The sequence below is a fragment of the Fukomys damarensis genome, unplaced genomic scaffold (assembly GCF_012274545.1).
Source record: "Fukomys damarensis isolate Sample0158 unplaced genomic scaffold, DMR_v1.0_HiC HiC_scaffold_39, whole genome shotgun sequence".
NCBI classification, from domain to species: domain Eukaryota; kingdom Metazoa; phylum Chordata; class Mammalia; order Rodentia; family Bathyergidae; genus Fukomys; species Fukomys damarensis.
Genome location: NW_022900951.1, coordinates 27,050,699 through 27,078,172, shown reverse-complemented (window position 1 = coordinate 27,078,172; position 27,474 = coordinate 27,050,699). Strand labels below are relative to the sequence as shown.

Below are 27,474 nucleotides of genomic sequence, written 5' to 3'. Positions count from 1 at the left end.
TCCAAATATGGGAAGTGTGTATAGGCATTCTATCAGATCTCCTTCTAAGTAATACAAATATAACTTTGTTACTTCAATGACAATGTAGGTAAAATTCAGCTCTAGGGAAGCTGTACATGAGTGAAAGACATTTTTGTCTTGAAGAGTAAGACCCTGCATATTCGGTGAATTTTGCCCTGTCTCTAGGTGAAAGGAAGTGCATTTTTCCCCCTGTAATGTCAGTACCTGGGCCCAGAGTCCTCAACTTTTCTCTTTACTCTGTGAAGTACCTCAAGCAAGTCAATACCCTGCCCTTCAAGCCCTCCACAAGTGGTTCTGAGCTGCTTCTGTTTATGACATTGTTAAGTATTTTTGATGATATTTACCCTCTTATTTCTGGAAGCAAGAGGGGCATGAAAAATCACCAATGACTTGATCCTTCTCTATGTTTTTTTTTCCTCATTGAGTTTATTGGTACATTCTAGGTATACAGTACAGTTACATTCATCATTGGGATCTTGTACCTTTACATCACAGGTCTTGGTTCTCATTTTTTCCCCTTGTCCCTGCCCTCCCTTCACCCCCTCCTCCCTTCCCTATTTACAAATACTTTATTTCCATTTCCTTCTCTATGGTTTTTAGATTTTTTTTTAATTTCAGAATTACTTCATGGCCACTAGGATTTTTCACTTTCCTGGCTTCCAAATTATTATAAATCCAAAGAGCTTTTACTTTTTGCTATCACTTACTTTCAGCCTGGCTTAAGAATTACATGATTTGGATTCAAAGTGTATAATGAACTGATGGCCTTACGTAAACCCTTGGTTATTATTATATATACGTTATATAATATATATTATATAATTATATATACTATATCATGGGGATCAAACTCAGGACCTTGAGCTTGCAAGGCAGGCAGCAGAGCCACTGAGCAAAATCCTTGGCCCTCACCACAAATATTCTTAACTCAACTACACTATTAACTTCCCAAGGGCAAAGATCAGATCCCTACGTCTTCCAGACTCTATCCATAATAGCGTTATATAATATATATTATATAATTATATATACTATATCATGGGGATCAAACTCAGGACCTTGAGCTTGCAAGGCAGGCAGCAGAGCCACTGAGCAAAATCCTTGGCCCTCACCACAAATATTCTTAACTCAACTACACTATTAACTTCCCAAGGGCAAAGATCAGATCCCTACGTCTTCCAGACTCTATCCATAATAGCTTGAAAATAAATAATTTTAAATGATGTATTTAATCAGCACTCAGTCAACCAATTGGCCTGTTTTTGTGTGTGCACTATCCATCAGATAATTTTTGTGCATGTGGTACTGAGGATTGAACTCAGGGCCTTCACACTGAGCTACATCCCCAAATCATTTTTTAATTTTTTAAAGACAGGGTCTCACTAAGTAAATTAGCCAGGCTAACCTGGAATTTGCAGTCCTTCTGCCTCAGCCTCCCAGAGGCTGTACCACCAATCCTGGCTTCATCAGATAATTTAATTTTGAAAATAAGTGGATTCACTTTGGGATTTACAACTGCATGATTCATATAGTTTATTTTGAAAACCGTAAAGGAAAAGCATTCATTTAGAAAGCTTAATTTTTTTCTGAATTTTTAATCAAAACGATATTTTACTTTCACAGAGGTACTCTAAACCTTTGATAATTGCTTCTAATTCTTCCACATCACTATTTAGGGACTTTTGGGTTTGGCTATCATGGAGAAGTAAAAAGAAAGGTATGTGATGAGAATATGTTTTACAGAAAATACTTTGATCTATAAAAGGCAGTCAGGAAGTAATTAGCATTTTAATATCAGCATATAAATATGGCAAAGATATATTCTGTATGTGTGAGAAAGTTTCTAAATCTGATACTTTTCATATCAGCACATGAATGAACCAATTTATCTGATTGAAAATATTAGCCATAATTTAGAAGTGAAAAATCAGTGTTGTATGAGTATATATTTTCCTAAGCCTAATTTGTACAGTCTTTCCTTGAGAGACAAGACACTTATTGCCATGGAATTGAGGCATTTGACATTAAGTGTTCTTATTTTTGTTTAAAGGTATCTCCATTTCCCATCTTTCCAAACTGTAATTACCTGTACTATAACATTCAGTTTATAGTAAATTATTAGATATTGAAATTTTGATCTTCTGCGATATAAATGTAGAATCGTTTTTAACTCCATAAGCCTATATCTCTCGAATTCAGTGCTATCAGGACCGCTGATATCCATTACCTTGAACAGCATTTTGTATATAATAGGTACTCAAACCTCGTTAAGTGAATAATGGAAGGAGACCTTTCTTATAGCCATGTTTAAAATGATATGTTATTATTTATGGTTTTTCTGCATAATAAAAAAATCCCATTTTATTTGTCTTTTAATTTTTTAGGACCAACTACTTCTTCCTTCTTTTGTTTGTTATGCTGTTTTTGTATGTAATCTACATCTTTCTAAATTCTAAAGATACAATCATTTAACCCACTCTTTTGTCCACTTTCTTTTCTTAATTTCAAGCAATGATGTGAAAATAATGGTGCTTATGTCTTTGTAATGACAGACGTTCCTTTGTCTGCTCTTCACACTCATTTTAATCCTCAGTGACTCACATTTAAGAAATGAACAGTGCAGCTGTGGTGGAGCTAAGTTCCTGGCAATAACTCGAGGGTCAAACAAGTGGTCCGTCACAATGGATGGCCCTTAGCCTTGAATTATTTACTGTTCAGTTATAACAATGGAATTATATCATCACATAATGTCTTGGACATTATCAGTTGGATAAGACTTTTAAGACCCATTTTCTTATTGAATGACCCCACTCCAGTGGTTATTTCTGCCTTCTCCTGTCCATATCTTTAATAGAACTTTTTCTCCTGGTGTGATCAAATATGCTAGTTTCTTGGGGACCATCCAGTTTTCCCTGGTCTGTTCTAGTTTTAACATTGAAAGTTCACATCCTGAAAAACTAAGTGCTGGGAAAACCAAGGTGATTGCTTACCCTACAGCTAGCTTCCATCTTTTGGCCTATGTTCAAGTAATTCTTATCCTAAAAAGAACACCTTTTCCCCTTATCATTTCACCTCTTCTCTTTCTATCCTCCCTTTCTCCTTTTATTCTCAGGGAAAAAATATACTGAACAGTTTTTCCTGGAATACCTGCTCCCTCTTCTATTCCTTCCTCAACTAAACCTACTTCAGAGATATTTGCTCTGCCCTGAAATTGTTCTCCTCAAAACAGATGAACGCTTTCCAGTGCAAATTTGGCTTTACTTCTGTATATCATAATTAGATGCTCTTAAAACTCTCGCTATCTTTATTAGCTCTACACTCCTCATGACCCCCAAGTTTTCTACCTATCTATTACGTTATGGTCTCTCATGAGATACTATTTTTCTATCTGTTCGTTAAATATTGCTATACAGGTACTCAATGTGTATTAGCTAAATAAGAATGACTCTTCAATCACCTTTTCTTCTCCCCAAACACCTGACTTTATTGTTTCCATTAAGGAGAGGAATGTTACCTCTCCAAGCTGAGCAATCACACTCTTTACTCTTCTATATACAGAATCCTCACTGGCTTAGTGTTGGGTTTTTAATGTTAGTATTTATTAATTTTATCCTGAATGTACACATGAGGTGTTCTGAATCGACAGATCTCTCTTAGTTACCTTACAGTAAATACTGTTATGTACTACTCCATTTGCCCACAGACTAACTCCTAGGGTGATGTCATAAATGTTGATGAAAGTTTTCCTATCTGAGTGGCCGAGTAATCCATAAACAAAGAGATCAGGAAAAGTTACTTTTCTCTGCATCTAAAGGAGGAGGTAGTTGTCCTCTACCCTTCTTGAAAGATTCTTCTTGGACACATAATATACTTGAATCTAACTCCAGCTTCTCTTGCTGGCCCCATGTGTTTCAGATTTTATAACCTACAAATAGACTTCAAGGTCTAGGCTTCACAGTTCTTTAAGTATAATTGCCATGTGAGAGAGATGCTCCAGTCCTTCTGACAACTTGGAGCTTGACTTAGGCGCCTACTCTGGACTGTAAGCATTTGGCCTGCATAGACAAGAGAAATTTGAGAAATTATCTAGTAATGGCTACAGATCTAATTTGAATGGTATGGGGAAAGTCCTCAAGAGACTATAGTTTTTTGTAGGTGTGCTGAGGAATTCAGGAAAGTCTATTTGTTCACAGTTTCACTGTATCTATCATTTGCTCAATTACTCAGTCTAAACCTGGATTTCTTGTTCCTCCCTCTCTCTTATCCTCAGCACCTATACAGTCATCACATCCTTGCACCTGTCTGTCCTTCCTTTCTTCTTTCCTTCCAAGCTAGGGATGGAAACCTAGGGCCTTGTGCATGTTAGGAAAGCACTGTACCACTGAGTTACACTGCCAGCCCCATAGTTTTCTTGTTTGTCCAGTAACTTCTTGATGGTAAAAACTATGCACTTTGATTTTCTTTTAATCCTCTGTCTCAAGGTAGAGAATAGATTCGACACCTATTGTAGGTCCATTATTAATAGACACTGTTTCCACACTTTTTACATACATTATAGCTCCAAACCGTTGTACTGTTCCCTGAGAGCTCACAATGGATAGTATAATGGGTATTTTCCCAAAATATTGACATTTTTCGCTTAATTTCCTGATTCACTCACTGTCAGACATTTTGACAGAATTAATTGGTGTTTATCAGTTGGATTGATTACATATTTCAATAGAGCCTAAGTTCCTCCAAATGGTAGTTAAGGCTTCCGATTATGTTCTGGCTATCTATTGCTTTTGGTGTATTTATTTCCTCATTAGCCATATTGGGTTTTGCAATATATACCTTGCAACTTTAGATCTACATTGGAGGTTTGACCGTCGGGTTTTATAAACAAAACACTCTGCAAAGAGAGGGGATCACCGTCCTTGAAACTTGACCTCCCCCTCCCCTTCTCCTCAGAATAATTTTTACAAATATAGTGGTTTCCTCATTAGCAGAAAGACCTGGATAGCCTTCTTCATCCATTTTATAACTTTCTGTTTATAAATAAGAGATATGAAAATTGACCTAGGAGTTTTATAAATGACTTATGAGCACACAGGATTAATTTTGAGAAGAATACCACAAGCCAAATAAGCATTTCTTTTCATCTCATTTCACAGGCCTTCAAGAGGGAATTGAAAACTAAAGAACCTGTAATCATGAGTACTCTTGAGACCGTACGAATATTTCTGACAGATCAGCCTTTGGAAGGACTGGAGAAACTCTACCAGGAGCCCAGAGGTAATTGAATGTGCTACTGTAATAACATATTGATAGAAAGATCAGTGGCAGCAGAGCAACCCATCCATTCTTGCTGCCAAGCCCTGGATAGCTCTCATATTTTCTAGGTTAAACAGAATCAATTCAAATTAAACATAGATGTTGAAAAAGAGTAGGGAATCATAAACCGCCTTGCATAAATCTGTTTGCAAATCATAAATAAATAGTAAAAGAAATTAGCGATCACTTATTGGAACATTTAGAAAGTAATAAACAAAGCACTTTATCTATGAGAAGGAATTCCATTATTATATGGATTACAAGCTGGTTTTCAATTTCAGATCCAGACTAAAGTGAATTAGAGCTTATGGTGTGCATACTAAAGTGTTTGTTTGTTTGCTCCATAGTTTAAATTTGGGGTTACCCAATTGATATAAGGTAGAAAAGATTTGCTGTGAAAGACAGATTTTACGTGTGCCGGACTGTATCAGAATTCATGCCAAGGTATAGAAGAGCTATTAATCAGTAGTTTGGCCTCTTGTTAAACTGTACTCACTTTCTTTCTCCCAGTCTGACCTTTTCATCAATGTTGTTTTTTTTTTTAAACAAAAACGAATGTGGCCTAAAACCTTGTCATGTTGCCAATTTAGAGCTGCCTCCTGAGGAGAGAGCCCAGAATGTCACTCGTCTCCTACGAAAGCAAGCTGAGGAAGTCAACTCTGAATGGGAGAAATTGAACCTGCACTCTGCTGACTGGCAGAGAAAAATAGATGAGACCTTGGAAAGACTGCAGGAACTTCAGGAGGCTATGGGTGAGCTGGACCATAAGCTGCACCAGGCTGAGGTGATCAAGGGGTCCTGGCAGCCAGTGGGCGATCTCCTCATAGACTCTCTTCAAGATCACCTCGAAAAAGTCAAGGTACTGTCTACTGCTTTGCTCCAGAGCCCTTTATGAGATTAAAAGGAAATTCCCACCTCACCTTGAGCACAGTGTTTTTATCCCACAAGGTTAAAAATAGAGCCTTTACTTGAATAGGAGAAAGGAGTCTCTTTCACCAACTCAGTCTTCTTTCACCGGGTATTTTCTCCAGGAAAAGATAGCAAGGTAATCAGTTGTACCATTTAGTGTTATGGAATGAAGCATTAAAAAGGCACAGGGCCCAATTTGCCATTAGGGAATTAATTTAACCATATTAAAATAGTCTGATATGTGTTGTACGTGGGTGCACATGTGCATGTGAGAGTGTTTTTGGTGTGACTGTGTCCTTCGTGTCACGTGATATCAGAATTGAGAAAAAGGTAGCACTTGTCAAGAGCCAGGAGTCCAAGTTTTTACCTTTTTGAACTAAGTTACCTGAGGTGGACAATTTATGGCACTATGAAATCAGAGCTTTAATGCCACCTTTCCCTTAGAAGTTGATGTGTGTGATACAATTCCTAGTCATTTTAGCACCCTGAAAACGTGAGGAAAAATCATTATATACTTAGAATACTACTGTCCAAAGTTATTCTTTTGTAGCACAAAGATGGTATTTAATGGATATTCTTAATTATCAACTTGATTGGTTGGAGAGATTCATAAAGCACACTTCTGACTGTGCCTGAGGGGTCAAGGGGACATGACCTTCAGGCCTATATCTGTCCCTGGCTCCTTCCTCTCTGGTACTGTCCCCTGCTCTCTGCTTCTGTTATGCCATAAATTGAAGATCTTTGCTTTGCCATGCCCTTCTGCCATAGTATTTCTGCCTTGGTACCAGCTGGCCATCAACTGAACCCTCTAAAACTATGAGGCAAAATAAACTTCTCCTTTATGCTACAAGTATCAGGCATTGTGTCACAGCAACAGGAAAACTGACCAATATGTGCTACATATATTTATAAGGGAATAATATATTTAGAATTATTTTGAAATCAGCAATTTAAAACATGTTTTGTTGAGTTATCCAAAGTCAGAACTACAGAAGTCCTCTTAAAATCAAAGATCAGTGTGCCCAAGTTTCTGATCTTAGTCCAACAACTTATTTATTATTTAAATGTTCACAGTTTGAACAGGCCTTGATGGTGACCATTTAAGTCACTAGTCTGGGTCTCTCTTCTGATCTCCTAACTCGTATGACATAGAGTCACACATTTACGTATTCTGAACCAAGTTCATTTGTTCAGTTTTCTCAGTCCCTGGATACTATGCTATTCTACCTGACCTTTTTCTTTGGTTTCCTAGTTCAGTCAATGAATCATAATCCAATAATTTCCCCAGGCTAGAAATTTCGGGTTCATGCTTCAACCTTATACAGTTTCACTGCGCATTTCTGATTACTTGTTCTACCTCAAAATATTTTTTAATATTTTTCCTCCTCGTTTCAACCATGTCCTGTTCTAATCGCTAGTACATTTTACTTACATGGTGACAGAATACCTATGTAAATCATATTCCCCAGTCATTATGCTTGACATATCACAAACATTACATTTTAAATATTTGGTCAATGAATGAACAGTTTCTTTACTGTTCTTTACTGAAGTGTTTCAGCATTTTGCAGTGTCTTCCTATTCCATCCAAACTCTCTGCAGGAGAATACCTGTCTAGAGAATGAAATCCTGTGGCTTCACTTCTCAAATGAAGTTCTTATTTTCCAGACCACCAGGTGTTCTCTGCCCATGCTACCACCCTTTCACCACAATATGTCATCATTTTCATGAAAGCCTACCCTTGCAAATGTTCTTTGCCCTGTCTGGATTACCCCACCTTAACTAACTGGTGAGCTCTTACTCAACGCACAGGGCCCTCACCTTATCTTTGTCATCTTGCCTAAATGTCCACCAACCTCAGGTTTAACTGCTCTCAATGTGGTGCTTAACTTGTCACAGTTAAATTTCACATATATTGATTGTCAGTTTGATTGGTTGAAGAGATTAGTAAAGCACATTTCTCTGTGTGTGTGTGTGTGTGTGTGTGTGTGTGTGTTTGTTTGTTTGTTTTTTGTCCCAAAGAAAGTAAAGTTCCCCAAAAGAAGGATTATAGTATACTTTTTTAAATTCCCAGCTCCTAGCCAATGGCTGCAACATGTAAGGAATCTAATTTACTGTCTTTTTGTGTGGGGATTGAATCGAGGGCCTTCACACTGAGCTATATCCCTGGCTTTTTTTTTTTTCTATTTTTATATTTGAAACAAGGTCTCAATAAGTCACTGAGTTTCTCAGGAGGGGCTCAAATTTGTTATCATCCTGCCTTAGCCTCCCAGAGTGCTAGGATTATAGACATGGGCCATCACGCCCAACTTCATATAATATCATCATTTAAGAACAGATTATGAGCCACTGCACAATGTGCTAGACATTTAGTTATAAAGAAAATAGACTTAGTCTTTGTAATTGTGAAGCCTACAGTCTCAGGTTGAATTAAGTGGCTCAGAAAAGTAGGTGAAGAATTAAACAGAAAAGTTTAGAAATTTGACTTTACAACTTCTAAAATCCCTTGTACCCCAAGATTCTATGACCCTGTGTCTAACATTTAAAGGTGTAGTTAACATTGCTGCCTGTTTCAAAATTAGGATAACATTTTAAAGTGCAATGCCTTGTATTTGTTCTACATTACATACAGAATTTTAGTCCAACAGTCTGGAAGCCAATTTTGGAAACTCTTTTCAAAAATGAAAAATAAATTCAGATAAATATCCTACAAAAAACTAAATTAGTTAGGAAAGCAATCAAATTGTTGAGTACATAGGCAATAGAACAGGTATGGAGGATTTTTAACCAGACCTGTCATACCAGGAGCATTTTTAAAATGCTAAGTATAAGAGGACAGTGTATGCAGCATAGTTAAATAATCAAAACTAACTAAAAGTGAGATGCCTCACATATTAGTTGATCTTTATTCAACCTTATTTTCATTTACTTTAGTTTCCTTAGCTTATCTGTTTTTGATTTCACATAGCTTATTTGATAAGACTTATTCTGATCACAGTAATGGTCAAACATATTGGCATTATACCCTCTTTAAAAGAGCCTCTACTCAAACATAGGTAGACTTGAATCATAGTACCTAAATATTTATATACTGGTGATAATAAATGTAACGGTTTCAGCTTCCAATTCAGTTTATATAAACATTTTATGCATATTTTGAAATTATGGATTACATGAATTCATATACATTTATTTCCCTCAGTGGTTCTTCTTGAATTTTGTGGTGGAAATAAATTGTTTGCTCCATCTTATTGATACCAAGTCTGAAACTCTGAAGCTTGTTAACTAAAACTTACTTCCAAAAAAAGTCAAAACATCCTTAAAACCACTATTCCCATTTTTCTATTTAGCAGTTTAAGCCCACGCTGTAGAAACCCCCAACTGATAGCTGTGCTGCTAGCCAGAAGAATATTTTATACACCCATATCCCTAGTTTCTCTGTTGTAATACCACTCAACATTCTGAATTTAGGTATTTAAAAATGTGTTGATCAAGAGTATACGCTCCTGTGGGATTTAGTATTACATTGTTTCTTTAGCAAATGTGCCTTTTGGTCTGGAGAATGGATAAAACAACTAAGACTTTGGACTCCATAGAGGTGCATTATTGCTAGCTGATCATTTGGTAAAAGGTGGAAAATTTGGTAAATCAAAATGAAGAAATATGATATTGATATTGACTATTTAGCTCACTAAAATAAACTCAGCTTTCCAAATATCACTTCCATTGGAATAATGACAAGAATACAATTTAAATTGTGAGTGCTTCTTTGCTTCTAAAGTTCATAATTTATATTGCTTATCAAATATTTTAAGGACAGAATTATGATTTCTTACTTGACTACAGAAATATTTTTCCTTGTAATGGTAAATAATTCTGAATCGTTACATATTCTACATATAGCTATAAGTGGAACATATAAAGGCTTTAATAAAAGAGAGTATTTTTTTTTCTTAAGTGGTGCTTAAGGATAAAAAACAGGGCCTAGAATATGCTAAGCAAATGCTCTACCACTGACCTGTAATCTCAGGCTTTTATTCTTCTGAGTATTATTTTATATAGAGTCTCACAATGTTGTCTAGAATAGATTTGAACTTCTGGGCTCAAATAATGCTCCTGCCTAAGCCTCTGGAGTAACTGAGACTAATTTCTGAACGTAAAGTCTGCTTATGATATTTTTGTCCTTTAGTACAATACCAGTGAGAAAATCTTTATAGATTGTTGTTTTTCTTCTATGAAATCATGATTTCTCCAACCAGAAAGTGGCATATCATTCTTGGACCAGGAATATTTCCCTACCCTTACTAAATTCATTTATTGACTTCATTCATTCATTCATTGGTTGATACTGGGGATCATACCCAAGGCCTCATACATGCTGAGCATGAGCTCTCTCACTGAGCTACACCTCTATCTGTAACTTTCAACAGTTTTTCATACACTATAAACTCTCCCTGGCTTTCATCTTAGAATATTCAAATTTGTCATGTCTATTAGTTGTGCATTTTGCATTCTTATAAGACATTAAATTTAGGATTTTTACTGTGAAAAGTGAAGGGCAGGGATGCTCTGAGTCTTCCTATAAAGTTCTTTGAATGAAATATTTTGATTAGACTTTTTTGGCATCTTAATGGAATTTAATTTGATCATATGTGTAGTGGATCAGGGACTGTGATAAAGCCACCACACTATTGTTATTTATGCTCAGCACTCACCTCTAAATTTTTAAGAAGTAGCAAATGCATCTTGTCAGGTTTAGCATACTGAGTCCTTGTTGTCTGGTTTGTTTGAGAAATTTGTCCAAAAAATATTATCTTATAATTTGACATTGAGAACACCAAATGTATTTGCTTTGGACAGATAATGGGAACTGTGAGGTAATGCATAGAATTTCATCTTTAGTTTGGCAAGCAAGGGGCTTGCAAGCAGGAAAAATGAAATTCTGTCGTCCCTTACTACTTTTCTCCTCTTAGCCCTGGTCCTAAAATTTTATTCTTATTTTATTAATTCCATTATATTTATTGTTTATGTGAGCCACCCTTAAATTTTTTCTTATAAGTGAGCTCTGTAAAGAAAGCTTATAGTCCATACTTACAGTTAGAGGATGCATGGGTAGACAGAACCACTATGCATAGGACAACTCTGAGAAAATAATTCTCCAAAATACATAATCTCTCCCAACTCCAAATAAAGGAATAGTATCTTTTTTCTCACTGTATACGGTACAGTTACATTCATCATTGGAATCTTTTACCTTACATGACAGATCTTGGTTCTCATTTTTCCCCAGACACCTGCCCTCCCTTCACCCCCTTCCTCCCTTCCCTATTTACAAAAACTTTATTTCCACTTTTTCATTTTCTCAGATTTTTTTCTTTTCCCTTATTCCCTTTCCCCTACCCTTCCCACTTCCCCTGCACCTTTAGTCCTTTTCTTCCTATTTCACATTGTCTATTATACCGTTAGGATCTTATTTACAATTATAGTTTTTCATACCAGAGAAACTAAGGAATAGTATCTTTATGATGAGTGAGGTGTTCTGCCTGCAAGAGAAACTGAAAAGTTGCTAGTATTATGAACTGCAAATGAATTGCTGTGTGGAGGCTTTTGAAATTGTTCTTGTTTTGGTAAAAATAAATGCTATTTGTATTAAGCTTTTGATCAAGAACAAAGAAAAAGATGTACAACTTCATAAATCTGGATCCAATATAGAACTAATGCCTGATAACCGATAGTTTATCTAGCTTGCAAAGCATCCAATTGCATTGTTTAAAAACATATGTTTTGGGCCGGGGATTTAGCTCAGTAGTCCTACTGCCTGCCTCACAAGTGCAAGGTCCCAAGTTCGATCCCAGATAGCAAAAAACAAGCATACAATAAAACATATGTTTTGACCTTTAATATCTGAGAATACAGCTATAAAAAGCATATGATAACAAAGCTTCATATGTACTTTAAAAGTATAGTATTTACATTTTAAATAGAATTGTCATTATTGGCTTTAATAGAGTTTAAAAACTAACAGAAATGATTCATTCTGAAACTCCTGATCAAATTATTTGTTCAATATGAAAATAATTGTGAATTAGTGATGGTAGGAGAACTTATTACTTAATTTCAATGCATTTTCTCTCTTTTCCTGATTTGCATATAAAGCTAAAAGCAAATTACTGGGATGGCAATGTCAAATCACCTTCTTTACCCACAGCATCTGATTTGAGATAGCACTGTGTGTGTTTTAAAAGCCCCTACCTCAATTTAGGCAAATGGAACTTTCGTTTACCATGCTATTCCCATCCTGCCTTTGAAACTTCTGAAAAGGCAGAATGGAGTAATTGTTTCAGACATCTGCTTAGCATACTTTGAAGTGCATATAAGTTCTTTTTCAGTTTCATTTGAACCCCAGCTGTCTTCACCAAAGTCTATAATCAATCTGAATTAAGTTGTCCTACTTCTCCTAATAAGTCTCTTATTAAGTTCTGCATCAGCCTCTTAGGGAGACTTAAAAGCTAATTCATGTAGAATTGCCATTTTCTACTAATTCATTTGTCAGCTCTCCAAATTCCAATGAAAACAATTGCAAAGACTATTAATTTGGCTCTTCATAAACAACTTACATAAGTGCAATATACATTGGAACCAAGCAAGCGATTTAAAACTGTGGGTGGGAGAAAATGAGTTGATGACATTCAATTTGCTTTCTTTTTTGACTGTTTTGTGATGCATTCCACATCCAAAGCCTAAAGCTATTTATTTAATAAGAAAAAACGTCCTCTGCTTTTACTTTCATAAATAAGATAATTACTGATTGAACTTTGCTTAAAGATAGGAAGAAGCTTTGTAACAGTTGGAAAAGGAAGATTCTTTTTCTTATTGTACTTATTTTAATTTGGACTTCCTTGTATTCCTTTGATGGACTGTGATAAAAGGACCTAGAATTGGTTGTCATTGTTACTACATTAAATCAGAGTTGTACAACTACTCTTCTGGTCATGGGACATGTAGGAGAACATGGAAATGTTTGGCTAATGAGTTCATCTGACATTATTTTACTCAAGAAGTGTTTAATTAGATAATAAAAATTTCTCCAAAGAATATTATCCTTCATACTATTGGAAAACAACCATATCAAAAACTTATCCTTTAATACGCCAATCCTGTTTACTGAGGATTTACTCCAAAAGCTTTGTTTGTGACTGGTAATGATTATAAATACTATTCCTCAAGAGTCTTATGTAATTAAAGACTATTCAAAAGAAAGTTAAGTAATATGCTCTCAGTATTAAAGGATCTAAAAACTTATTCATTCATCCACTTACACTATGGTTAAAACATATACCCAGAAAAGTCTGATCTCGTTAAAGAATGTGAATAATATATCTCATAAATAAAATTATATTGGGAGTAGTATTAATGGCATTTCAGTTTTCCTGGGAAAATTATTATTTATCACCAAGCTGAGGGAGCAAGAATTTTATTAGCTTGTGTGTATGTATACATGCATTCCGTTAACTAGAAGCAGTTCCAAAATGTGAGTTATTTAAGTAAAAGTCCATATTTCTGTTGAAAATAGAATCACATAGCTAATATATATATATGTGTGTGTGTGTGTGTGTGTGTGTGTGTGTGTGTGTGTATTAACTCTCCTTGAACATCTACTAGAGTTGGAACAAGTTTACAGTTTATAGTTCTGTTACTCTCCTACTACCAATGCAACGAGAAATGATTTAAGAGCAAATAACCCAAGCAGCAGGCTCCTGTTGTCTTTCTGTCATGCTTGGTGATTACAGTGTTCAAAATTTAACAGTTAACATTGATACCAATATTAGGCCTGGTATAAGCTTAAATTAACTCTGTTAAGCAACAGGATGCAATAATTGTTCTTGGGGAACCGGTTTTCTGGGTATTATTGGAACTATTCTGCCTACAGTACTAATACAATACTCTTGTTTTCTGAACCCTAAGAAAAGAGAACTTTTTATAGTAAGATTTTTCATAGAAAAATAATATTTTTCATTGTCATTCACATTTACTATAAGTTTTTCTGTAAAAAGCACTGCTTCTACTTCAGTTCTCTTAATGCCCAAGAAGACAAATCCTGTTATCTCTCATTTCTATGATCTTACACCATTTTTCCATGACCACCAAATTTCTTTGATGGGTCTTATTTTGTAAAGTTCATGTCAATTTCCTGATGTTGTCCTTAATGTATTCATTGTCCTTTTATATCGAGATTATTTTTTCTCCCCAAATATTATATACATTCGCCTATGGTTATGAAAGCATAATTTGAGAATTATAATATGAAGGATTGCCTACATACACAGTAAGAAAATCTTTGCCATTTCAAATTTAACTTTTATAGTTTCATCTTATCGCAATGACCAAAAAGTTCCATGACTTGTAACTTTTTGTAATTTCTAACATGTATTCTTTGAGTATGTTTTCACAGTCACTTACGTAATGACTCTACTGGCATTTTTAAGTCCATTTCCCTTGAAGCAAACCCTGAGATCAGGGATCTGGGTGCATGTGATTTGTGGAAGGTCTACTACAGGGAGCAGGAGTTAGGGAAGTATAACAGAAGAGAAGAAAGAATTAAATATGTATTCCATCTCAGATAGAACATTGTATTCTGATCCAGAAGAGGGAACTGTACTTTGATAACCCAGCAAGTTATTGACTATGCTATTGTTGGGCTAATGAATATTTATTGACTAGCTCTGAGATGGAATAAACCATGGTTTGTAGAACTTTCCAGTTTTGATAGTATCCCCCACCACCGGTGATTTCTAGCTACCATTATGATGTCAGTGGATGCAGAGGAGATGCACACAGTTGGCTCTTGGGCTCTGCTTCACAATACCACTAGGGAATGGACCAAGCGAGGACCATAGGATCACCTCCTGTGAGCTCCTATTAGCATCAGTCACCTCTCTGGAGAAGGCAAGCAACCATGAGACGTTCATAGTCAACCATCACAGCAGCTGAAGGGTGGACATGCAGGTCCAACAACTAGTTAGTGAGCCTAGTATTCCACTCAGACTCCATATCTCAACATGGCTTTTTCAATTCTGTTTTGGTCTTGTACAACAAGAATTCTTAATGAGTAATAAAGATTTTTCCTGTTTGTGGAAAATCTGCACTCCTCCCACCCCATGTTCACCTACGTATGGTAATTGGTGATGAAAGACAAAAAATTCATGAAAAGATTGAGGAAAGAGAGAATTATTAGGAAGAAAATGGCTTTAGAAGTGAATTTGGTTTTATATTTAAGAAATCTATAAATACCTGGGATTCAAGTTATTCAGACATTGAGAATGTAAAGTTTTCTATGGTTTTGTTCTCATTTAAGCAAGCATCAGAATCACTAGGAGGGATTGTGAAAATCACTCCTTTCCCAGAACCTGGCTTTCTAACCCACTCCCAGGGCATGCTGCTGATTCAGAGACACAATTTGAGAACCACTATTTAATAGTAAAGCCACTGTTACATACAAAAATTCAGTACTGTGTATTATTCATAACTCTTCAATTAGATATATCTTTTCTTTTTCTTTGATTATAGAAATAATAGAAAAATAATAGATGTATTTTTGTCCTATTATTTAGAAATAATTTTCTAATTGAAGAATCACTAACAGTATTCTTTATAATAAGTAATACAGTATATCATTTACTGTTCTCTTATATTTATCACTATCTAGGGCATTTGATTTAGAAAATGAGGGCAAGAACATCGTCTCCTGTTAGAATGACTGATAGTTTGGGTAGGGAGCATCATTCACTCGGGAGCCTTGAAATGAATAATAGCCTCTTCATTTATAAATTTCTCTCATGGAAGGCACTCACAGTTATTTATTCCAGTTTTCTTATTGATATTTTAATGACAGGGTGATTTTAGGGTTGCTTCTGTTGACCTATGGCATAACCGGTTTTCCTGGCATTAATACTTTGAAATTAAAATATTTATTCACTTAATATTTTACTTTGTGTAAACGTTTATCATATTTGGCAATAACAGTTCTCCAAATTGCTTTCTACCAAATATGATGGCTTGATGCAAGTACTTTGTAAAGTTTTTGAAATTTAGGACATTCAGAAGACTTGAGACCCTCCAATATTTTTGGATAAGACTTCCTTGCTTGATTTGAACAGCTAAAACATCTCTAGGAATTCTTACATTACACAATTTACCTTGGCAACTCTTTGAGCCTCTGTGTTTGAGAAGGATATGTCTGTGTGCAGAAATGGAGATAAGTGTGGACTAAAAGAAGAATAACTGAGAGGAAGTAAAAAGAGTTTTATTGCAAGGTTTGTTGAAGGCGAATTTTTCCCTCAAAGGTGGTGTAAAATCGCTGTACTAAGCACTTCTGAAAAAGCTGATTGTGATATCAGATGAGTGGTATATATACTGAGAATTGTGGGATAAGTATAACAGAAACAATTGTCTTAAAATTTACTTTAATATTAAAGACGAAATGTTGAAAACAAACTTCTCTATAATCCTGGGAGATTGGGAATAGAGGAAACTATGTCAAGAGTAATTTGATGGCGAATGGCTATAAAATTGAGATAGTGATGCTCAAACCCACTCCAATCAAGTGTACATTAAATAATTAAGTTAACTCAATTAGGCAAAGTAAAACATTGTCCATGTTTTTTTTTAATTGGTCCACATGTCACTGATATGCTTTTTGTTTATAAACTTCTATATTTATTAAGTTTCTACATGTGTTCAACCCTGAAATGTCAAACTCTCTTAACCATAATGAGCATGGAGAATCTAACATTAAGATACATTTCTGGTTTGTTTTAATAATTAATTCTGTGGTGAATATTTTTCTTCATATAGTTAATAGCCTGTGAGTCCTATATCAAAACATGCTTATTTTTAGAAGATTTTTGTCCTCTGGGATTCCACATCTTTATGAATTCAATGGACTCAGAATTTTCATGTATCAAATATTTAAGTTTTATTTTCATGATCTAAGCAAGACAGAAGCAAGTTAGTGAGCATAAAGAAGTTCATTTATAGGCAATATATGTCAAAGTATAGTAATTAAATGTATGCAAAAGGGAGTAGCAGGCCAGGCCTGGTGGTGCACACCTGCAATCCTAGCACTCGGGAGGCTGAGGCAGGAGGATCACCACAAGTTCAAGGCCAGCCTGGGCTACATAGTGAGTTAAGGCCAGCCTGAGCTACATAGTGAGACCCTGTCTCAAAGATAGGTAAATAGATAGATAGATAGATAGATAGATAGATAGATAGATAGATAGATAGATAAGTAGTTTTTTAAGTGAATTGACAGTCATTAACAGTATATCGGTATGTTTTCCAGAACCAATAACAAACCACTGCTGTTTCCTTTTGGTTGCTCTATTTTGCAGTACTGGGGATAGGACTTTGTGCATGCCAGGCATGCACTTTAACACTGAGCTTCACTTCCAACCCTTTTAGTTCCTTATATTCACTTATTTTTCTACTCTTAAAACATTGCAACCCAATTTAAGATCTATACACTGCTATAACCCTAAAAACTATTAGGTCTCTCTTAGTAATATCCATTTAATTGCCCTATGGTTTAAGTCTCTTATCGGTCCCCAGATAGGAAGGGTACTTGGAACAGCTTTCTTCCTGCTTTTCACACAACTTACGAGTTGGCCATTGGCCTCCACACTTTTCTAACAGGGAAGGGGCTAATGCAACAGCATGGTTTAATGTTTCATATATACACAAATGCAATATTAGAGTCTCCACAAGGGTTATTCAATAGTGCGATGGCTTCTATTCATCCATTAAAGCATAAGTTTTAAGGAAATATATCCCAAACAAGTGATCCTACATTCTATTAATCTTTGATCTTACACTATAAATAAAATACTACTTTTGCAACAACCTTGATACTTTTTTTATAAGGGTTAAAGGAAAACATTGCCAAGGTTGTCTGGTTATTAAAACAGCCAGAGGGTTGAGGGTGGTGCAGGTGAGTGTTTTATCCACGAGGAGTCTTGATGAAATCTGAGTCTGACTCAAAAAATGATTTTTTAAAAATGAAGTTTATTGGTGCAGTTTAGATATACATACTGATCACTTTCATCATAGGAATTTATATCTGTACCTGATGTATCTTGGCTTTTCTTTTTTGCCCATTCCCCTCCCCTCAACACCTCTTCCCCTCCTTCATGTGTAAATACCAAATTGTTTCTCTGGTATGAGGAACCGAAAGTGTAAATAAGGACCAAAATGTATAGTAGATACTGAGAAATGGGAAGAAAATGTTCAAATGAGAAGGGGAATTGGGGAAAAGGGAGGGGGAAGGGAAGGAAGGGAAAAGAAAAAGAAAAGAAAGATGAATTCTTAAAGGATTTTTTTAAAGGTTTTAAAACCTTTTCCCATACAAATACTATAATCAACACTATGACACCTATCCCACAAACTTTTGAGAACCCTAAGTCACACTCCTAATTTAAAACAAAAAATTCATTAATATTTCAGCATAATATGTTTGTTAGTTGAGTACCAATTGCTATTTTTAAAGGATAGATTTGGTCATTGACTTTGCTTTTTTTTTTTTTATAAACCTCTGAGTGCATTGATTAGATAGCTTGACATTTAGACACATTGAAGTAACTAATAGTTTATTCATCATTTTCATGTATCTAATTGGACATTATCATTGTAGTAGTTACCATAGCAGACTATACCAAGAGATGAATTTAGATATTACCTTAGGAATATCTAAATATCTAAATATCTAAATATCTAAATATCTGTGATCAGAGAAATCAGAGTAGTATCTTGGAAAAATTATCAATTGTGTTATAAGAAAATGAAAACCTGAGTAATTTCTTATCTCAAAAATTTAAATCTTTCACACACATTTATTTGTGGAGGTAAAAATAACCACAGATATATCTGGAGGGCTAGTATTGCTCAGAAGTAAATACATAAGACTTTCTTTTTAGCCTCAGACTATAATGAAATGATGAACTACTATTAAACAAGTTCACCAATCTAATTTATACACATGTTGTTGCATCAATTTGAATAAAGTTCATTTAGTTTAACCTTAAGTGGTTGCATATCTTGGTTTCATTTATAAAAAATCCACTTTGCAAAGACTCAAAACATTAATTAAATCTAGGAGCTGCAATACTCTGAAAGTAAAACTAAATACCCAAGGGCACCACGCAATATTTTTGAGCCCTCTCCCATGTATCATTTTAACTCATTTCTTAGAAAATATCTATATGTGTTTGATTATTTTCGGCTTTGGTATTTCTAAATTGATAGTATGTTGAATGGAAAATCAAATTCATAAAAAGCACTTTTGTTTCAATACTGAGTTCCTTCCCCATAGAACTAAACTAAAACAAAGGTACCCATTATGAAGCAAAATATATTGCACAGGTAACTCACAATCCTAAATTCTTCTATTAATTATTATTCATTCATGAAAAGGTAGGTTAATATTTTTCAATAAGAATAAAAGCATCTCTTTTTTCTATGAATGAATCTAATTTCTCATTCTTTATGGCTGAGTAATTTTCCATTTTATAGAAAAACCACATCTTCTTTATCCAGTCTCCAACTGATGAGCAAATGAGCTGTTTCCAAGTTTGAGCTATTACAAACTGTACCGCTATTAACATGGGTGTGCGTATATCACTCTGGTATGATTCTTTTAATTCTTTTGGGAAGATACCCAGCAGAGGGATGGCTGAGGCAAATGGAACCTCTAGTCCCAGCTCTTTGAGGTATCTCCATATTGATTTCCACAGTGGTTGCACCAGTCTGCACTCCCACCAACAATGGAGAAGGGTTCCTTTCTCCCACAACCCCGCCAACATTTGTTATTGTTTGACTTCTTGATAGCAGCCATTGTTTGTGGGGTGAGTTGGGATCTCAGCGTTGTTTTCTTCTGCATTTCTTGAATGACCAGTAATGTGGAACATTTTTTCATATATTTACTTGCTGCCTTTACTTCTTTGTCTGAGAAATGTCTGTTCATTTCAGATGCCCATTTTTGAATTGGGTCTTTATATTGAGGATATACTCCTAAGTGAAATAAATAAGTCACACATGTGTAAATACCAAATAGTTTCTATGGTGTGAAAAACTGTAATAGTACATAAGATCCTATTGAGATAATTGACAGTGTGAAATAGGAAGAAAGGGGCTAAAGGTGTAGGGAAATTGGGAAGTGTAGGGGAAAGGTAATAAGGGAAAAGAAAAAAATATGAGAAAATGAAAAAATGTAAATAAAGTTTGTAAATGGGGAGGGGAAGGGGTGAAGGTAGGGCAGGGACAAGGGGAAAAAATGAGAACCAAGACCTGTCATGTGAAGGTACAAGATCCCAATAATGAATGTAACTGTACTGTATACCTAAAATGTACCAATAAACTCAATGAGGGAGAAAAAGAATAAAAGCATCTCTTTGAACTGATATATATAAAATAATGAATGCTTTTTCCTGCATTTTCTTGACAGAAAGATGCTGTATTATACAGCTGGTTATATATATATATAAAAGTGCCATCATCATAGAAACTTGGTCTGTTCTGTATATTGCTATATATTCCTAGTACCTGAAACATTCTTAAAATCTGGTAGATCCTTGATAATATTTTGAATGAATAGACAAATATACACAAAAGCATATGACAAAATATTCACTTTAAGATATGTATGACCTATACAATTATTTTAAAGATAATTTTTTCCATATAAAAGTGCCATCATCATAGAAACTTGGTCTGTTCTGTATATTGCTATATATTCCTAGTACCTGAAACATTCTTAAAATCTGGTAGATCCTTGATAATATTTTGAATGAATAGACAAATATACACAAAAGCATATGACAAAATATTCACTTTAAGATATGTATGACCTATACAATTATTTTAAAGATAATTTTTTCCTGTTTACCACCTTCCTATTTTGGGTCATTTTCTTTTTATGCTCTCCCTTTCATGGAAAATCCCATATTGAGAGAGAGAGAGAAGGGAGAGGGAGAGGCAGAGAGAGTTCCTGTTGACATAAAAATATCACCCAGAATCTCAGCCCTAGCATCTGTAATCCCAATCCTTGCACAACCCCTGTGGGGTTTCTTTTAAAGAGATTTCCTTTAAAGAGATTCTCAGTCCACTGCCAAAGCTCACCAGTTTAGTTCAGTAGTGGAGCCCATTTTGGATCTCACTATAGAACTCCCTGATGACTGTGGTGTGTAGTCTTTTGGACTTTCAAGCGTTTTCTAACTATCTTTTTAAAATGCCTTCCATAAGGCAAGGAGTTTGCACCACCACTACCAAAACATTTTTTTTCCTTAAGTAGATTATTCACTCTCAGTTTGTTCACTTGCTCCATTTTTCTGACAAATTCCTGGTTAGTACCAGAAAGTAAGATGTTATGACCTTCCTCAAAGAGTTAGGATTTAGTGCATAAAGATAGCTCCAAAAGAAAATAAATCAAGTGATGGATTTAAAGAATTTAGATATCAACTTAAAGAAATGTGCAAGTTTCTTTTCAGGAACTCAGTATTAGATTTCTGGAGAAAACTGTTTTTATGAAGCAATCTGAGAATAGCTATTGGTCTGAAGTTTTGGTAGTTAATGCAAAAGTGCCTAATTCTTTTGACTATGCTTGTTTGTTTGTTTGTTTGTTTTTGTATTGGTAGGAATTAAAAAAAACCTGGACCTGGCATATGGTAGTCAAGTGCTCTACCACTGAGCTACACCCCACACCTGACTGCTTATTTTTAATATAAACATATTAAGGGATTTTCATGTACCTTACGCAGGCACATCCTGATAAGAAAAATAATACAGAATTGCCTAGATCAATCTTTAGAATTAGAGAAAAAAAAGACAATAAACAAAGAAGTATACACTTGCATATTCTGGTCAGTGTTAACAAGAAAAATAAGGTGCTGAGAGTGACACTAGTATAAGATGTTTACATTTTTCTCATTGAGTTTATTGGTACATTATAGGTATACAGTACAGTTACATTCATCATTGGGATCTTGTACCTTTACAAGATAGGTTTTGGTTATCATTTTTCCCCTTACCTCTGTTCTCCCTTCGCCCGCTCCTCTCTTCCCTATTTACAAATACTTTATTTCCATTTTTCATTTTGTCATATTTTTTTCTTTTCCCTTATTTCCTTTCCCCTACCCTTCCCACTTCCCCTACACCTTTAGCACTTTTCTCCCTGTTTCACATTGTCAATTATCTCATTAGGATCTTATATACAATTATAGTTTTTCACACCAGAGAAACTATTCAGTATTTACACATATGTGACTTATTCATTTCACTTAAGAGTACGTGCTCAATATGCATCCATTTTCTTATGAATGACTCTAATTTCTCATTCTTAAGATGCTTACTTTAGATAGAGGAACAGCCTCTCTTTAATGGTCTAGTTTAGCTGAGATCTGAAGTATATGAATACGAACCACCTAGACAGAGAGTATAAAAAGTAACACTACAAGCCTAAGGAATATACTTAGGGTTCTATGTAAAGAATAAGTTTGGTGAGATTTAAGAGCTCAGCAGCCTTTAAGTTATGAGAAATGTTCAAGTCAGAGGCCCAACTTGGATCTACTGAATAAAAACTCTGAGTGGAACCCAGAAATCTCTGTGTTAATGAGCCCTCCACATGATTATATGTAAGCCATTATTTGAGAATCACTACCTTAGACTGATACTTTGAGCCATATATGGGAGGGAAAGAGCAAGACAATATTCACTACTCAGAGAAATGGGAGTAGCGAATGTGCACAGATCATGGAATATTTGTAGGTTCAAAAGCTTGTTAAATTTAAAACTTAAATCTTTCTGAAATAACTCCTGAATTTGAAGATCAATATTCTTATGGTTGATATTTTTAATGGAGTATGGATTCTGACTTGTTTTGAAATGTTAATAGATTTAATTAATTGCCATTTTGCTTTATGTGTTGTCACATATAATTAAAACTTCTTAGGAAGAAAATATTGGGTTTTTTTCCATTTTCTTAGCGACTTAAAACATAGCCTGCTTAAGTGATTTGTTTACACTCATTAGAAACCTTTTTATTTTAATTGCACATATTTTGCAATTAACCTCTCTAAAACAATCATGAACTACTGTTTATTTGTTTTAATGTGTCACTGGAAAGGTATGGAAGGCTTAAAGTGGCTTTATTTGTTTGATTGCTTTTTTTCTATAAAGGGGAAATAATTAGCCTTCAGAGTTAGAATTATACAAACAGGTTCCCAGGGAAATAAAAGTCATGAAGATTGTTCAACTTCTTAAAAGTGAAAGCCTTATGATCAATGCTATGCTGTTTCTCATTCCCAAAGTATATATGTGATGAGAAAATGAAGATATAGAAAAAAAAAAAGGACACTGTTAATCTGGTAAAGGAGTAATTCAACTTTTATTTCAAGAACATAGATGTTAAAGCTTCTTAATGAGGCCATGTCTTGAAATATGAAGAATTATGATTAGTGCAAAGGCGAAAATGTTTGAAAAGGATTTATGAAGAGACCTAGAATACCAAAAGGAATTCTACAGAACAAAGATAAGGTAGAGGGTATCACAATCCCCAACTTGAAACTATAAAACAAAGTGAACATGATGAAAACAGCATGGTACTTGCAAAGTAACAAAACTAAGGATCAATGGAAGAGATCAGTAAATGGATAAATAATTCCAGACACACACACAACCATCTTACATTTCACAAAGGAGCAAGACATCCTTACTGGAGGAAAAATAGCCTCTTTAAGAAATGGTGCTGGAAAAATTCGATTTCAACTTGCCAAAGATTAAAACTAGACCTATATCTCACACCATGCACTAAATTAAAGTTGAAATGGTTCAAAGATCTAAAATATTAAAACAGAAACACTAAACTTGCTAGAGGATAGGTAGAATACTTGAAGACATTGGCATAGAAAAAGACTTTATGAACAAAACTTCAATTGCACCTTAACTAGCACAAAGAATCAATAACTGGGACCTCATCTTATTTAAAAGCTTCTGCACAGCAAGAGAAATGACCAACACAGTGAAGAGAAAACCTCAATGTGGGAAAAGTTTTTCAGCAGCTGTTCCTCAGACAAAGGTCTACTATCTAGAATATATAAAGAGATTTTTAAAATCAGACCTCTCAAATTTAAAGACCCAGTCAAAAAAATGGGCATTTGAAATGAACAGATATTTCTCAGACGAAGAAATAGAAACAGCAAATAAAAATATGAAAAAATGTTCAGCATCACTGATCACTTAAGAGATGCAGATGAAAACAATGCTGCTATTCCACCTCACCCCACAAAGAATGGCTGCTATCAAGAAATCAACCAATAACAACTGCTGGCAGGGTTGTGGGGAAAAAGAAACCCTTCTCCACTGTTGGTGGGAGTGCAGACTGGTACAGGCACTGTACTCATCAGTATGGAGATTCCTCAAAAACTAGGATTAGAGGTTCCATTTGACACAGCTATTTCTCTGCTAGGTATCTTCCCAAAAGAATTAAAAGCATCATAACACAGCGATATATGTACACCTATATTTATAGAGACACAGTTTATAATAGATAAGGCTTGGCAACAGCCAAATGCCCATCAACTGGAGCCTGGATAAAGAAGATGTGGGTCTATATAAAATGGAGTACTACTCAGAAATAATGAAAAACTAGACATTTTTAGCTAAATGGATGCATACTCAAGTGAAATAAATACGACACACGTGTAAGTATCTAATAGTTCGTTTTGTGTGAGTAAAAAAGTATAAATGAGGACCAAAGTGTATAATAGATAATATGAAATAGGAAGAAAAGTTTCAAAGGGGAAGAAGACAGCAGAGTGGGGGGGGGAAATTTTTGAGAAAAGGAAAAACGGAAACAAAGTTTTTGTTAGTGGGGACAGATGGAGGGGTTGAAAGGACAGCAAGAGAATGGGCAAAAAATAAGAACCAAGATGTATCATGTAAAGGTACAAATTCCCATTGATGAATATCATCATATTGTATCCCTAAAATGTACCAATAAACTAATGAATTTTTTAAAAACAGAACTTCTAAAATATATTTACACTTTTATGTTTGAATATGCATTCTATTTCAATAATGTGAAAGGAAGCTGGGAATGATGATTTATCATAAAAATATGCAGGTAATGTATGGAAAATACACCATAGTTAATTGTTAGTTTTAGTGCCACAAGTTTTTAAGTGTATTGAATCCAAGAAGAAACCATAATTAAAAAATAATTGCTGATAATTGCTTAGGTTGTGAGAATACCAAATTTCTTCATGCCTACAACCTTCGCATTGTTTTTCTAAATCTTTGGGGTTTTTGCTAAATCTTTAGAGTGTTTTTTGGTTGGTTGGTTGGTTTGTGTGTCTAACCTTCCCTAAATCCTCGTGATTATGCTATATTGAGGTCATTAGTCTTGAGTTTGTTTCATTATTTATGCCATTACCCAGTTTGCTGCTCAAAACTGATAATGCTAAATATGAAAGTTCTCAACAATTGCCCTGAAAACTGAACACAAAGAAGACATTGAAAGGAAACCACATAATATTTTGCCTGTAAGCTACTACAATAAAAATGGATGATGGAATGTAAGGCATTTGTATCTTTAAAAAAAAAGATATGTGTTTCAGTGGCATTAATTTATTGTCAAGAATGTCTCTACCAGAAGCAAAAGTGATATTAAAGGCAGAGGATTGTATTCATTCAGTCTGTGTCACAGCTCCACATAATCCTTCAGAATTTGGCAGAAACCAGGGATTTGACCTTATGGAAAGGGCAGTATGTCCTCATTTTGTTGGATATCTATGAGACAGCCTCCTAGTATTAGAAATAAAAATTAACATAAGAAGGCTCTTGGAAAAAAAAACAGGGAAAAGTACCAGATGTCTGAAGTCTAAAGCTAAAGGAAGTTGGAAATCTGAAGAAATTCATCAATATAGTGGCTACTTTGAGTAGTTCAGCCAGATTCCTTCCCAGCAACTCTGAGCATTAGTTGTTGAAGGCTTATAGTTACATCCCTTTCCAGAGAACTCTCAGCCAAAAGGAAGCCACCTTCATTGACAGGTTACATCACCTTTTCTCTTTAAGACTTCCTTGGGTAAAAATGGACAGTCCTTTCATTTCAACACGGGACCTACCATGGTATAATCTGTGATTCAAAGCTCCTTAGAGTCAGGCAGATGCAGGACTCCAGCCAAGACCATATCTTTGGCTTTCCTGCCCTGTCTTCCGGCTTCTCCCACACTCCTTCTCTTAAGAGCACATAGTTCTGCTTCTGTATAGCTTGACCTAAGAAAGTAGATATCCAACACAAAAGTACCACACAGGGCAAAAAACACGCAGATAATAAAGTCAAGGATTGCTAGTGACAGTGGAGGTCTCCAAGCCTGATGAAGCTCATGAAAGGTTGGCCTACACCTCATCACATGTTTCTTGGATCCTCTGAGCAAAGCAGAGTATGGTCCTAATGTGTCCCTATTAGGATAACATAGCTATCTAGAAATGCCAACGTTACAAAACTGCTGCGCTGTCCCAGCAAAATTCCTAGGAGCTGTGAGAGCTTCCCTGAGTCACAGGAAAGGTACTGTTTCAGCTTCGCAGTCCTAACCCAAAATCGAGACTCCTGAAACTTTTCTGAAAACGTCATCTCACGTTACCCCCCCCCAGGGTTTGGTTCACAAACATTCCGTCAGTAAGGTTTCAGAGTAGAGAAACATGCAGTTAGTCGCTACCTTGTTTCTCTTTTTTATATTTCATTTTTTTACTAGTACATGTTTGAACTACCTAATGATCACATTCTTTGTGTGGGACTTCTATAGGTACAGAACACATCTTAATTCTATTTGTCCCCTTCCCCTCCTCATTTGCAAAAGCTCTATTTCTATTTTTTTCTTCAGTGTTTTTTCTTCAAATTCCTTTTCCCCCCTTCCCTTCCCCTCGCCCATCTCTTTTCCTCCTTACCACTGGAAATATTCTTCCTACCACTGTACTTCATTTCTTAAGTAGTATTTGGACTATACATTTATTTCCACAACATGTAACCCTAGAATGATACTTCATTGTTGTACTCTACTAATTTTAATTTTTTACTGAGATAGGACTTCAATGGATGAGCAAATTAAGATTTTAGGAGCAAAGTTTAGCATTCCCCAAGAAGAAATGATTTTAAGTGTCTCTGTACCAGTGCTTGTATGTAAATAA

General features: G+C 35.1%; 1 protein-coding gene across 8 annotated transcripts in view; it reads left to right on the top strand.

The window, feature by feature from the left end:
* Dmd (dystrophin) overlaps positions 1-27,474 on the top strand; it is a 2,130,457-nt gene that overhangs the window by 1,769,031 nt on the left and 333,952 nt on the right. For all 8 annotated transcript variants that reach the window (XM_033760401.1, XM_033760400.1, XM_033760399.1 and 5 more), the window contains 2 exons: positions 5,175-5,295; positions 5,925-6,193. In XM_033760401.1, the coding sequence (XP_033616292.1) occupies positions 5,175-5,295; positions 5,925-6,193 (390 nt within the window). The remainder of the gene's footprint in view (positions 1-5,174; positions 5,296-5,924; positions 6,194-27,474) is intronic.